We start from the raw sequence: 16,010 nt of genomic DNA on the forward strand, positions 1-16,010 counted from the left end.
TATCTGCTCTAAGGCCAGACCAAATCTACTCAAACTTTAGATTTAATCTCTTAATTCAAGTAGATTTAAGTCATTTCTACCTATACATGAGTATTCTTTTAGGATTATAGTCTAAAAGGGTGCTCTGCTAAGACATTTTAAGGTATTGACAGTATTTTTCACATTTATAGAGAACTTTAACAGGCATTTGATCTATGATTTGGGTCATAATATTTCTCAAAATCCTCTCGAGGGCCAGAGTTTGAGGATGGAGGGCCGGTTTTGGCCCCCGGGCCTGACGTTGCATACAACTGGTTTAAAATAATCAAACAGCCGTTTTACTGACGCTGAAGAAACACAAACATAAAAACATAAAAAACAATAGATAAACACAATAATAAAAGTAGTGTAATCGCAGCTATAAAAATCTATTTTTTTATCATCATTTGAAGGAAAGTAATCTTAATTATCATCACAGTACACGGCTGATTTAAACAACATATTCTTGATTAAAACTCCAGATAGTCCAACATTTTATCTGATGAATGAAACATTCCCTGGGGGGGACTAACAGTTGCTCTGACTTTCTGAGAGTGTCTCAAACAAGAGCACACTGTAAAATGATTTAAAGTGTATTTTAAAAAATAAAGCCATTTAACTTAAACACCTTCTGTTACATGTGATCTATCCACAGCCTTTCATATTTCGACCTAATGTGGTGTTTTGTAGATTAGAGTTCCACCTCCTATAGTCCACTCTAACCAGTACTGAGTACTAGTACAGAGTATAGTTGTTATTATCAGTGCTGTACCTCTGATTCTGTCCAAGACGAATTAGTATCAAAGAACTTGAAACAGCGAGTTCCAAACAGAGTCCAGCCCTCAGGACAGCCTTTATTAAAATAATAATATTATTCATGATCAGTGAATCATAATAAGTGAACTGTATATTAAAGTGAATGTGGTCAAACTCACCTTGGTCATTTCCCACGGCCTGTGAGTGAGGAACAATGAACAGAGTTATTAAAGCCTGATCAAAAAGACATGATGATAAATGAGATAAACTTACAGCAGCTCCTGCCGTCAGCAGAGCAGCGGACAAACAGAGGAAGGCGAGCAGTGGGCAGTGGGCAGCCATCTGAAATCATCAAGTACCACTAATGAGAAGATCTGTGAGTAAAAGCCCAGACCTGAGCCGTGAGGAGACTTACCTTCACTTCAGAGTCAGGAGAATGAAGGACTGGAGAAGAGGAGCTGCTTTTATGGAGCAGTGATGAAATACATCACCACAACAGGAAGAGCACAGCCATGAAGCCAGTAAAACTAGTCAAGCTTGTCGAGTCAAGCAGGTATTCGACCTGAAAGACCGGACAACACACATTCTTACAGCAGCAACAGCCTGGTCAGCTTTACGGCCCGAGTCATTTAAGAGTCTCTTCACTCTTAACCCCCACCTGAACACAGCACATTTTCTGTCAACATGGTAACAATGTGGACACAGAGGTCTTAGCTTTCAAATTAGGAGTTACACTGGCCTATATGTTACGGGCCCCAAGCTGTGGGGTGACGTAGCAGTGATTGTTGCAATCTGTGCGTCTGTAAAATAATAAAAAAGGTAGAGACAATGAACACACGAGTGCTGCCGTTTACGTCCAGATTGCGTTTTTTTACTTGTTTGTCAACAACAGGTGCGATACAGTGAATTTATCACTTTTCTCTATGCACAAGCTTAAACATTTTCTAACAGGTAACCTTTGGATCCAACTCATTTTACCACATTTAGAGAAAAATATGCATATGATAATTACAGGATGATCAACTGTTTTGTTTTTGCTTTGCTAAACTTAGCTGCACTAAAGTGGGCTTGCACTAAAATACATCGCTATTATCTTTAATCAGGACTGAAAAATACTACAGCTTAACAAAAACAAAATGCCGTAACCTTTTACATTCTTTTGAACAAATTTACTACACCTGAAATGAGACACAGCTATATGCTGGCTTTACTATATTAATTAGCTTACTGTACTCAGAGCCTAAGTAGCTGCTAGATGTGAGCCACACAAATGGCAGTAAAACAAAACGCATCACCAAACTCCTAAAAAACAGAGTCGGCGATGGCTATGCTAAACCCCGCACGAACTACCGAGCGCGGGAGTCCCACTGCCACTCTCAGATATTGACTGATAAAACTCCCCATTTATCCCTCGAAACGGCCCACAAAGTAAAGAACAGTTTCACATACTAATAGATAATCGTGTAAAGACCATACAATATATTTGTGGTTATGGTTCACCGTGTACTGACCTGTAAAATAATAAAAAAGGTAGAGACAATGAACACACGAGTGCTGCCGTTTACGTCCAGATTGCGTTTGAGGCAAAACAGGAAGTTCAACGCTATTACCACCTGGGGCAACACCTTACGAACAAAGGTTCCACTCTAATGTTCCCTTCCCTTATAAAATCAGGACAGTACCATAATATCTGTATATTTGTCTTAGCTTAAATTGCTATAAAATAAAATCTTTTCAAATTACCTAATAAATAAAAACAATGTGGTCACATATTTTTAGGTGTACCACATATAGGCTCTATTATTTGCTTTGCTGGAGGCCGATTTTCTTCATCTTCAAAAGACCAAGGGCTGGACCCGAAGTCAAGAATGACTTTCTGCAAATGCCAGTGTTGTACATCATCTTTGTGAAACTCGGAAAATTAGAATATTGTGAAAAACTTCAACTTAAAACTAAACGCCCACAATGATTTTCTCTTTTGTGTTTTTTCGCAGTATATGCATGAGACTGAGCACCAAACCATTCCAGATGTGTGATGACTGTAGCTTTCGTATTTGACAATATCTGCGTGAAACATGAGAGAATCTTCAAGCTAACCTCTAAACTGAATGTATGGTGAATGTATAGCTTTCATGTACATTGGGCACTCACAGATATGAGCAGGTCTGACGAGGTTTCTGTAGATCATGTTAACAAGTTTACTGCAATAAAACCAGGAGTGGTTCAAAATCTGTGCCGTAATATCCTCACTTTACTGCACGGACGCCGAACTACTCCTGGTGTTTTTACGCCAATCAATATTGTTCCCCTTTTTATCCGCTTAGAAAATCCCCATTGTTTAACCTCTTAACTCCCGCCTGAACCGAGAGGATCTTTTTCCTCACGTCAGCAGATTTTTTTTCCATCATTTTTTTGTTGGGTATTCCACTCATTTTTGTAACTTTTTTGTCATTTTTGTGGTCATTTTTTATAACATTTTTGTCATTTTTTTGTAAATTTTTTGTCATTTTTTTGTCCATTTTTTATCACATTTTTGTCATTTTTTCGACATTTTTTCATCCATTTTTTGTAATTTTTTTGTCACATTTTGTCACATTTTTTTAATCAAATTTTTGTCATTTTTTGTCCATTTTTGATCAAATTTTTGTGACATTTTTTGCCACTTTTACATCAATTTTTTGTCACTTTTTTGTCAATGTTTTCTCACTTTTTTCTCACTTTTGTCACATTTCCATCATTGTTTTCGGCTCAGTTTTGTTGCTATTTTCACAGCTTTTTTTCCAGAAGCTTTTGGACTGGGGTAAAGCCAAACTGGAGAAAATGTGCTCGCTTCAGGTGGGAGTTAAAGGAATAGGCCACCGTTTTTACATACTGAGATATGTTCTTACCTAACCTTAGCCGAGTTAATATATCCCCGTCTGGTCTTTGTCCGTGCGCTCTGTCATGCAAACGGAGCACATACGCAGCCTCTCCCACATGTCACATAGCTCCAAAAAGCTCACGATAGAAGCTACCAAGCTCTTCCACGTGTTCCCTATTTAAATAAAGTTACGTGAAGTGTTTTCATGCGAAGTATATTTACACAGAAATGTAACGTGTCGATTTTATAAGCAGATAAAAAGTGGTACTATATTGTGAGGCGTAATGATACAGGAGCAAAACGTCCGCGCAGTAACTCCTAAAGACTTCCCCGCTCACTTCCGTCAATAGAAGCTGCGTGACTTGTAGAGCTGCAGAGAACAGTTGAAGAAGCGTGGATAACTTGTGAACAATGCCTTTTACGTGCATCGTGCCGGGCTGTGATAATATATATATAGTATAGTATATAGTGTAGTACTGTTTCACAGATTTCCAACTCACCCCGGACGACGACACAGGACTCAGGATCTCGACCATGAGGTAAGAATGCGCAGCACTTTCCCAAAATATATTTTCTGCTTGTTGTAAAAGGCTCTGTACAAGTCACGCAGCTTCTATTGACGGAAGTGAGCGGGGGAAGTCTTTAGGAGTTACTGCGCGGACGTTTTGCTCCTGTATCATTACGCCTCACAATATAGTCCCCCTTTTTATTTGCTTATAAAATCGACATGTTACATTTCTGTGTAAATATACTTTGCATGAAAACACTTCACGTAACTTTATTTAAATAGGGAACACGTGGAAGAGCTTGGTAGCTTCTATCGTGAGCTTTTTTGGAGCTATGTGACATGTGGGAGAGGCTGCGTATGTGCTCCGTTTGCCTGGCAGAGCGCACGGACAAAGACCAGACGGGAATATATTAACACGTCTAAGGTTAGGTAAGAACATATCTCAGTTTATAAAAACGGTGGCCTATTCCTTTAAGGGGTTAATTTTGTGTAATTATTCTTTATCCTGTAACACTTCACGTAACCATATTTAAACAGTGAAAACGTGAAGAGCTTGGTAGCTTCTATCTTCCCCTGGTTTGGAGCTATAGAGGAGGAGAGGCTAAATGCTAACGCCGTCTGTGTTTACATGACTGAGGACACACGTGAAGACCAGACAGGTACACATGAACTCGTCTAAGCTCAGGTAAGAACATATCTCAGTCTGTAAAACTGGCCTGTTCCTTTAATAATGACTGGGTTAATAACTATTCAGTCAAAGTCTGTGACAAATGAATCTCTCGTGTCAGTTCAGCCGATCCACAGTACAAAAAGAACAGACACACAGGTTGATCCTGAAAACAAAAGTTTTATTCCTCAGAAGCCAGAGCTACAGCAGTGGGTCAGATGCAGCCGGGTCGAGGGTCACACAGAGTAAATGGACTCAGACTCGGGTTAAGCTTCCGGACGTGCGTCTTTGGCACAGATGTGGTCCAGAGGAAAGAAGTCCAGAGGCATGGCCGCCGGTATAGGATTCCAAACCGTTTCTAGATTGGGTGGAGGTTGAAAGAGAGTTTGAGTTTAGTGAAGAACTTTATCCATGATCTGCTCTTGGGCTACAGACATTATGGTGCGTGTAACATTCATTGGAGGATACTTTTATCTACTTTTGTTTTGAACAGGTTTTTGTGACCCGTTACCTGGCCAGTAGATCGTAACGAAGTCCCCAAAGCTAAAGAAACTCGGATTAAGTTCAATCCAGCTTGAATAGTCCCAAACAGATCCATCGGTCCACGTCCAGCCATCCTGATGACAATTTGACACACGACATTTCAACTCTCAACAACTCGACTCCATTATCAGGATTTAAGTGATGTTTGGAACATATATAAGTTATTCGGGCATCGAAAAATGGTTCAAAACATCACCCGTTTATATCAGTCCTACAGCCACAGTCAGAACTTCTGTTTTAAACGTTACCTGAAACTGTGCACCGATCGAGGTCCACGACGAGTATCCTCCAGTGGCCTCTCCGATCAGATCTATGAGGAAGGCGTTCTCCTCAGCGCTGTGGATGGAGGCCAGGTTTGCACCGTGAGATTGGCAGCTTTTCTGGAGAGAAAAAGACAAATTAGAAGCTTTGGGTTAGTGGTTGTCGTGGTCATGTTTGTAGGATGCTGAAGAAACACAAACATAAAAACATCAAAAACAATAGATAAATACAATAATAGAAGTAGTGTAATCGCAGCTATAAAAATCACTTTCTTTTCTTCATTTGAAGGAAAGTAATCCTAATTTTCATCACAGTATCCGGCTGATTTAAACAACATATTCTAGATTAAAACTCCAGATTGCACAATATTTTATCTGATGAATGAAACCTTCCCTGGGGAGACTAACAGTTGCTCTGACTTTCTGAGAGTGTCTCAAACAAGAGCACACTGTATTTAATGATTTACAGTGCATTTAAAAAATAAAGCCATTTAACTTAAACACCTTCTGTTACATGTGATCTATCCACAGCCTTTCACCTCCCAAAGTCCGCTCTAACCACTGAAGAGTATCGTTGTTATTATCAGTGCTTTACCTCTGATTCTGTCCAAGTTGAATTAGAATCGAAGAACTTGAAACAGCGAGTTCCAAACAGAGTCCAGCCCTCAGGACAGCCTTTATTAAAATAATAATATTAATAATAAATGAATAAGTGAACTGTATATTAAAGTGAATGTGGTCAAACTCACCTTGGTCTTTTCCCACGGCCTGTGAGTGAGGAACAATGAACAGAGTTATTAAAGCCTGATCAAAAAGACATGATGATAAATGAGATAAACTTACAGCAGCTCCTGCCGTCAGCAGAGCAGCGGACAAACAGAGGAAGGCGATCAGTGGGCAGTGGGCAGCCATCTGAAATCATCAAGTACCACTAATGAGAAGATCTGTGAGTAAAAGCCCAGACCTGAGCCGTGAGGAGACTTACCTTCACTTCAGAGTCAGGAGAGTGAAGGACTGGAGAAGAGGAGCTGCTTTTATGGAGCAGTGAGAGGAGATACATCACCACAACAGGAAGAGCACAGCCATGAAGCCAGTAAAACTAGTCAAGCCAGTCAAGCCAGTCGAGTCAAGCAGGTATTCGACCTGAAAGACCAGACAGACGCATTCTTACAGCAGCATTCAACAGCCTTGAATAGAACATTGTGGAAAAAGTTCATTCATTTCTGCATGTCAAGCCTTTGTGTGTTGGAATGTTGATGATAATGGGTATTGGTCACTCGCAGAAATCACGTCTTCAACATCAAAATTCGGTTCATCCAGTCCAAAACTGTAGTGGAGTAGAAAGTACGGATGCTACAGTGAATGAAAAGCAAAGTAGGCCGTTTCTGTGTGATTTTTCTGCTTTGGTCTGGAGATGAGCTCGAGTCTCTGCGCGAGGCTGGAGTTTTATGAACATATTTAAGGATTTATGAGAGTCTTTACGGGAAGTGATTCGATCTGCTCGGATTCATCAACTCCAGCATCGATCGCAGTCGTGAAGGAAACGTCACTGAGAGCAGATTCAAGTATGCTTTACACGAGGAAAATACATTAAAGAATATATGAAAGTTTAGTTTCTGAAGGTTTTAAAGGTTGTATAGAGACATAAAGAGCACATGGTTATTGATCAGTAAATGTGCTTGAAAATTACAAAAAGAAAGTATAGACTTTGAAGTTTTGTAGCATTTCATTCACCACACCAGGACAGAACAGAACACTAAAACCCTTTAAGGCATAGGTGTCAAACTCTGGCCCGCGCAATGTAATTATATTTGGCCCGCGAGGCAATACCGAATGACTACTCTAGCTGGCCCACTGGTATACTTTTTTTTTTTCAGATTTTGCATATCTGGACTATTAAGTTATATATTGTATAGTAATAAGTGTTGCTTGTTCCATATTCAATGTTAAAGCAAATCTTGTTTGGGTCCATATTAAAAGGTTCATTTGTTCAATGGTGGCCCGCGACTTTGTTCAAGTTTTACATTTTGGCCCACTGTGTATTTGAGTTGGACACCCCTGCTTTAAGGTAACACTTTACATTGGTACTTAAAGTGGTGATTACAGTGGTATTTACAATGGTACTTATGGTGGTAATTACAGTGGTAATTCTAGGTACTTATTGTGGTACTTAAAGGATACTATAGTGAGAATTACAAATTTTGTATACTTCTAGATACAGTGGTAGCTCTTAGTACTGAAGGTGGTACTTCTTGTTTTCCCTATTGCTGTTTTATGTTGTTTTAAAGTCACACAATCCTAGAAATTACGTCTGTTTGTAGAAGTACCACATTTAATACTTATGAATTGCTGCTGTAGTATTCTTGAATTACCAATAAGTACCATAGATGTATTTCTGTAACTACTAGAAACTATCATTTAAAGTACCAAAGTACATAGAAGTATGACCTTCATTACTAAGAGTTACCACTATATCTCTTAGTACTGAGAGATACAGTGGTAACTCTGTGTCTCCCTAACCCCTAATGACTAGTAATTATGACTTTTAGTACCACAATAAAAACCTAGAATTATCACTGTAAATACTAGTACTTACCACTCTAATTACCACTGTACGTACCAAGAAGAACCACTGTAAGTACCACTGTAAGTACCACTGTCATTACTAGTAAGTACCACGGACTTACCCGGCCCGTAATGTAAACATCCTAGCTATAATTCAGTGAGTATTAAACCAGTTTGAGGAGATGTGTCTTAGCCTGGACTTTAAAGAGAACATGTACAACCAGGGGCCCACGGGCCAAATCCGGCCCTCCAGCCTAAAAGGTCTGGCCCTCAAGATGATTTTGAGAAATTACTTTACACAAATCAGAGATCAAAGTCCTGTCCATCTCTCAACCCCCACCGGAACCAGTTTTTCTCCAGTTTAGCTTGACCCAAATCTAAAAGCTTCAATATAGCAACAAAAACAAGATTAAAACACAACAAATAAGTGACAAAAACGAAACAAAGAAGCAACAAAAGACGTTGTGACGAAAATGTGGTGAAAAGAAGACAAAAAAGCAACAAAAAAAAGATGAAAAAGCAACAAAAACAGAAAAGTCACGATCAGTTCTTTCCTTTCCAATGAGTCTGGCCTGGTCTATAGGCTGTAAACTTTACATTTGGGTAAAGCCGACCTGGAGAGAATGAGCTTGGTTAAAGCAGAACTAAGTAACTTGTTTACTTTAATAAATCCTTCCCGTAGTTCCTCTGGGGTAAGACAAGTGTTAAAGGGATGATTGGGGGGTCTTTCATCTCCCCCTGGTGTCTCTGGCCAGAAAACCACAAATGCAACTTCGCTGCCACCGGGTCGGAGTCACCAATACACACTAATAGAATCACAAAGAAGAAGCTAACAGGCTAACGGGCAAAGCTAACTGTCGGCTAGCGCCACTTGAACAGTATTTGCAGCCACATTTGAATGAAAAAAAATCATTGCAATATCCCTCTGTCCCTTTGTCTTTTCTGTCAGCGTAGTATTTACTCTCACCATTGATGAGTAAAAAAACACAACATGCTACGACACCTGCAGTGACGCTTATGGCCTCTAGGGGCAGGAGTTACTTAGTACTGCTTTAAGGCAAGAAGTTAAGGTACTCAAAAGTCAGTTCTTTTTGAACACCCACTTACAGCTGGCATTTGTTGTAAGTGATGCTTTACTTCGGGCAGTAATTGGGGGGTTCGGCCCTCAGTCTTTTGAGGATGAAGGAAATCGTCCCACCAATCCCTGATGTAGACTATAGGGGGAGCTGCTCCACAGTTTAGGCACCAGCAAAGGAACTGTTTGTACTGGGACATGGGCACGTCTAGAACCATAGTTAACATCTCAGTTAAAAATGACAGAGCAAGGCCATGAAGTGCTTTAAAGAGGGGGTATTATGCTTTTTTCAGTCACATAGCACCAGTCTATATCACACTACAATGATGAGCAAACCTTCTGTTGGTCTGTAAATGCAGTAAATTAGAATAACTGCCTTGTATAAAATGTCTCTCTCAAAATGGCTGTAGTGAATGTCTTGAAAAAGGCCTCTGTCTCTTTAAGAACCTCTGACCCTTTCAGACACGCCCCCTCCACACGCTGTCTGTGGCATCAGTGGGGAGGGGGTTCTGCTGAGGAGCAGTGGTTGGTTACTCGACTGGTGACGAAAGCTCGGAGGCGTCTCCAGGAGGTGGGGGCGTTCCTAGGAGGACTCAGGCAAACCTATCCCTAAAATGGCCGCCATCAGAGTTTTTACAGATGACTCAAAAATACGTGAATGTGCCAAGGCAACACTTCAGGCATGTTTTTAATGAGGGAGTGACATAATAACATGATGTAAAGCTTGAAAAAGTCGATTTTGCCTAATACCCCCGCTTTAAAGACAAACATTTTCAAATCAGTACAAAATGGACCAGGAGCAAAACATGGAGGAGAGGATGATGTGTCTGTATTCTGATGGAGTGACGACCGAGGACATGGATAATACAGCTTTGCAGTGATACACTTTTCATATTGGACCCTCCACATTAGTGACATCATGCATGTTAATGAAGCTGCTGTTCTGTCAATAGAGAACACTGTTTTGCACTTATATAAGAGCGCAGCGCTGTATATTTCATGCTGACGACCTGTAGTGTCACTCTGCAGGCCTCTGTGTGCTCTGATTATGGTGAACCTCGGGTCACATGATCTTTATTGTTCCAGTGCAAAGTGTGTTTTACATTTATTATAAACATCCTATGGGGCTGGTAAAACTGTCTATTGTATTTCGTGGCGTCATAATCGTACAGGAACTTTGATTTCTTGCCATTTTTAGATCAATACTATCCAATAAACAAACCCCCCTCCCTTGTAGGTTCAGAATTGTCCTTTTTATTTCATCTTTTTCCACCTAAACCCTCCATTTGTCCAGTGATTCGCCTCATTGACCGTCGCATCACGCGGCCTGTGGAGCCGTCAATAGGCAGTGAGTTATTCTTACAGTATGCATGCATCGACACTGAACTCTGGGTCAGCATTGATTAGGCCTAAGGAGACTTTCCATCGGATCCCACTGTAACTACACCAGACCGGACGCAGCGCATTGACCTCTCATTATGTGACTGCACTCTATACATCACCACCGCAGAGGCTACAGAGACAGCAGAGGGAGGGCATTCATAAAACGGATCTGCTCCTGTTTTTCAGAAGCAATTAAAGGAAAGTGTTATTCATGACTGTTTTTAGTTACATTTTCTCTCTGTGGTTTGCCATGAACCACTTTTATCTGGTGGTTTATCTTGTGGCTACTATGTTGTGAAAGAACCAACATGGGCGTCTTTATAATTACTCTTAATATGAGTAAACATTGTAATTGCAAACAGACTTCAGCAATAGATACAGAACCTTTAAACCTTGCCGTGGGTTGTGCCGTGCTGATTTCAATGTGGTGGAGGCACAGCTGTCGGGGCAAACAGGTCCTGGTTGAAGGTCAGACAAAGAGCGGTTCAGGAGCCTCTTCTGAGAGACCGCCTGGTCAGAGTGGATGGTTTCCATGTGAAATAGGATATTTTAATCCAAATTCTTGATGAAAACCTTTATTTCAAATGACAAAATCCAAGGATCTGAGAGCAGCTTTTTCAGTAAGGAAAGGAAAAGACTTCATTTGTAAAGTGCCTTTCACAAAGTATTTTACTTTCACTCTACACTCAGTGGTGGTAGGCTATCGTTAGTCGCCCATCTGTGCCATCCGACCACCACCAGCCACTCAACATGCACACCCTAATGTACATGTTTTTAATAATAGGGGGAACAGGAGTACCAGGAGGAAACAGACAGAACATACAAACTCCACAGAGAACGGCTCCGTCTGTCCAAGGGTCAAACCCAGGACCTTTAGCTGTGAAGCACGACTGCTAACCACCGTGCCGCCCAAGAAAGAGATGGTGAAATAGGTGGTTTCTCATCATTACACTACGCCCACAAATGGACACGTTTGAAGCTGCCAGAAATACTCTTTTACCAAATACTAATAATGCATTGGTTATATATCGCGTTTTTCTGGACACTCAAAGACGCTTTACATTGCCTTATTCGTTCACACTGTACTTGGTGGTGGTAAGCTACTATTGTAGCCACAGCTGCCCTGGGGTAGATTGACGGAAGCGAGGTAACCAATTTGCAATCAGGCTTCCTGGTGTTCCCGAACCGTCTCCCATCCCGACCAGGCCCCTCCTGCTGAGCTTCCGAGGAAGGATTAAAATACTGAGACACAGAGTGGAGCAAGTGCTAACCATAATGCTAACATTAGCTTCATGGTGCATTAATGCTAACGGTGCCAGTTTTTCCCTCGTCGATGTGCTGTGGCAACATTCATCAGAACCCACGTTGGACGTGACTTTATTCATGTGAGTATGTGACACTGTGACGAGCTATCTATACTTTTAACCTCTTACCACCCGCCAAAACCAAATGCCTTATCTCCTCTTTGCCATTGTCATCACTTTTTGTTTCCCATATGTGTTTTTGTCACTTTTTTATGGCACTTTTGCTACCTTTTTTAATGCATTTTTCTCACTTTTTTGCTGCTGTTTGTCACATTTTTTGCTGGATTTTTGTCACTTTTTTGCCAGATTTTTGTCTTTTTGGGGGGGATTTTTGACTTTTTTTGCTGGATTTTTGTCATTTTTGCTGGATTTCTGTCATTTTTGCTGGATTTTTTTCATTTTTGCTGGATTTTTGTCACTTTTTTGCCGGATTTTTGTCATTTTTTTTGCTGGATTATTGTCATTTTTTTGCTGGATTTTTGCCACTTTTTGCTGGATTATTGTCTTTTTTGCTCTTTTGTTACTTTTTTGCTGCTCTTTTGTCACTTTTTGTTGAGTTTTTGTCATTTTTGTCACTTTTTTGGTCACTTTTTAGCGCTTTTTTGTTTTTTTTTTGCGTTTACATCCTCAAGACAAATCCATAGCTAAATCATGACAAAAAAATGTAATGTTTGCTTCGACTTACGAGAATCATTTTGTAAGTGAAAAAATAAGTAAATCTCAGTCAGATGGAAGCTCAGTAATTTCACGATGTATTTTTCAGTGGTCATGATGGTAAACTCCACTGTGCAGCTTTAAAACACACAAACTCATGCGCAGGAAGATTCAGGATGTGCAGAGGACTTTGCAGGAGCTAGAAATGAGTTGGAGCCACAGTTAAGTCGTGTAGGAGGCGATGAAGGAAAACATTTTCCTGAGCGTCTCCTCCGTGTCGTCTCTTCTCTCTTCATTACAGGATTGTAAAGCTGCAGACGTCACTCTTTTCTTCCTCCCTCTCGAACACCGTGTACGTTTCTTTTCCCCGTGATTAAAACGTGCTTCGCTCTTTGTGATGGAGCATTAGTGAATCTGCGGCGCCTCAGTTTGCCGTTTCCAAAGTGCTGTGAACGTGTTGAGTAATCACTGCCCGACCTTTAGTGTCACCTCGGCACATTTAACCACATGGAAATAACGGCAAGATATGTTTTCTTCTATTCAGAGCCAATCTGAGCTTTAGAAAACATCATAAGAGCCATTATGTGTTAGCAAACGCCTGGGTGTTATGAAACGCCTGGGTGTTATGAAACGCCTGTGGTTTTGTAACTGACTGTGATCACGTTTTTGGCAAACCTCTTAACCCCGCCTTAACCCGGCACATTTCCTCCAGATCAGCTTTACCCAATTAGAAAGGCTTCTTATAGACTATCGTGCTTCACAGCTAGAAGGTCCCGGGTTCGATTCCCACCTGGACGGGGCCTTTCTGTGTGGAGTTTGCATGTTCTCCCCGTGTCTGTGTAGGTTTCCCCTCCCACTAAAAACATGTACAATAGGCCAGGATGAGTGAATGAGAGTGTGTTTGAGAGTGCGCATGGGGGACGACGGCGGGAAATACTTATTCGTTTACTCTTTTTCTAGATTCTGAATCGAGTGCCTAATATTACCTTTGGCTGTTTGTCCATAGCTCTTCTTATTTATTGCATGTTTGTGTTTGTTTGTTGTAAACACGGATGTGTGTTTACCATGACCGCTGCGGAGCTAAGAAATAATGGCAGAGACGCCAGTGAAGTTTTGAACATTGTTTTGACTTTGAATGATTTTATTACCATGTTGACATGTGGATAATGATGCCATGAAATTGTGACTTGTTTACCGGTAACATGTAGGAAGATGAATGCTAATTGCTATTATCTGGCCCTACAGGACAGTTTTTGTTTTGATGACCTAAGAATCCTCCTGTACGAAGTGGCGAGCGGGTATGACCGTTTTCTTTTTGTATTCAGCCCTGGATTACAGATTTAAAGGGACTATATGATGCAAAATTGACTTTTTGGAGCTTTTCACCATGTTGTTAAGCTATTTCCTTATCAAAAACACCCCCAGAGTGGTTTGTGGCTTCATTCACACAGCTCTCAGCAATCCTCCTGAATCCTGCTCTGAGCAGCTGCTCTGCCCTCTGCTGGAAAACCACGGAGTTGTTCAGTTGTGTCGTCAGAGCGGAACGGAAGTGCTCGACGTCTGTAATGTAATGCCTTAATTCTATGTTTACGGCCTGAATTGCCAGGTTTCCAGACCCTCGTTTCGTACAAGGGTCTGGACTTTCTAAATTGAGCTCCGTTATCAGGTGGGAGGGGTGAACTCCTTTGAAACCATTGGATCTGATTTTCGCTAGAGTTTGGTCGTGACATATGTAATGCGCCCGAGTGAGTTAAGCGAGCCATTATAGCTCTATTATAACTATTGGGGACATTCCTTACACATTCCAAGGCTTCAATTTTAATTTCTGGATATTTGGAGCCGAGGCAGGACGGATTGAAGAGCTTCCATTACTTTCATATCCGCCGCCGTTGCCAAACTACAACCAGCAAATCGGCGCAAATGCTTGACGTCACCTACAAGCCTCGCCTCCCCCGCTCGCTGAATGGTAGATTGAAATTCAACCGATGTAACGCGGCCACTGAGATCAGACCCAGACATACAGAGTTTCAGGATGGCTAAGGCCAGACTAGCGCTGCCCCTGTGGAGAAAACAAACGCACCCCTGAGTGTCTGAACAGATGTCATGTTCACACTGAAAGCTGTGAAGAAGGAGCTCTTTCTAACCTACTCTGGACACGCCCGTTCTTTTTTCTTACCGTTTCTCTTTCTTATAACGATAATGTCACGGAGAAAAGCACGTTTGGCTACGAGGACTTTATTCAACCTTCCTAAAGAAGAGGCCGCTCGCCAGAAGTTGGAATTTCTTGCCAGGATTCAGCGACTATCACCAGAATCGTGTTTTTTCTGTGACTGTCTCTGATGGAGGTTTGGTGAAATGTCTCGTCCTTTATCCGTATGTCTTCTAGTATAAGTGGCTCTCTGCTGTTTTTGTTTAGTCAAAGCCGCTCATGGGGGAAAACGTTCTCGCAGCTATAGTCTAATGAACTCATCCCTTTTAATTAGTCGTCCTCGTCATGAAGTTCTCTCACGGCTCGCTGGCTCCTCGCCGACTCTTCATTAGCCCGGGTCCCACGCCGAGACGCAGACGGCGGCTCGTGGAGGCGCCTTTTCTCTCCTCTCGTCCGTGAAATCTTTAATTAAAAACCCTGACGCTAATATTCGGAGGATCAGGCTGCACAGGTGACTCTGGAGCGCCGTCCTTCAGGGATTTACGAGGATCTACGTGATCAGAAAGGAAGGCGCTCGCCACATTGCCTTTACAAACATGCACCGCTTTTCCAAACATATGTGTGCCCATGTTCTATATGTGTCCTTATACATATTAATGACGCCATTAATCCTTTGCCTCTTAGGTGCTAAATAATTCAAGTGGGCGGGTGAACGTATGTGAATCTACATTAATAAATCAAGAAAAACAGAAATGCTCGGTTTTTAAATCCGTACAAAATAAACATGTTCTAATGTACATCAGTGTTGGGAAGATTTAATTCGTCAGATAAAGTCCTGGTGGAGCAAAGGAATGACGTCAAAATAAAGCAGAGATTTACAGCAGCGGTTTATCCACGACGCCCGTCCCATTCAGATTCAGAGCAGTGATTACCATCAGCTCAGATGTAAAATGGAAGATAATCTTTCCTTAGGAGCCGGACTGAGGGTCAGGGGTGTTTCCACAGCCTGAACTGTGAAGCTCCACCGGAGGCCGTCTCTGCGGGGACGTCTGGAGGTAAAGGAGGAGCGAGAGTAAAAGCAGAAATAAATATGAAATAATCACATTTAACGCTCACCTGTTTTGTATTTGGGTCGACAGTGGCCCAGACAGTACAGCGGGTCGTCATGTGACCAAATGTGGAGCCAGGCTGATGGTCAGAACCACCGGGCTGGAGGAATCACCTATTGTGTATTGTAATAGATTAGTGCGTGGATGCAAAATAACTTC

The 16,010-nt window shown here is 41.5% G+C and overlaps 1 protein-coding gene across 1 annotated transcript; it reads right to left on the reverse strand.

Annotated features, from left to right (window-relative positions):
* Nucleotides 1-5,075: 5,075 nt before the first annotated feature.
* On the reverse strand, nucleotides 5,076-6,524 carry LOC306963448 (ladderlectin-like; the record flags this gene model as incomplete). Its single annotated transcript, XM_079557015.1, has 6 exons — nucleotides 5,076-5,167; nucleotides 5,321-5,426; nucleotides 5,601-5,732; nucleotides 6,208-6,287; nucleotides 6,362-6,380; nucleotides 6,456-6,524. 6 exons carry the CDS (start codon nucleotides 6,522-6,524, stop codon nucleotides 5,076-5,078), a joined length of 498 nt encoding a protein of 165 aa, XP_079413141.1.
* Between the last annotated feature and the right edge of the window lie 9,486 nt (nucleotides 6,525-16,010).

This window comes from Gobius niger (assembly GCF_951799975.1).
Source record: "Gobius niger genome assembly, chromosome: 5".
Taxonomy (NCBI): Eukaryota; Metazoa; Chordata; class Actinopteri; order Gobiiformes; family Gobiidae; genus Gobius; species Gobius niger.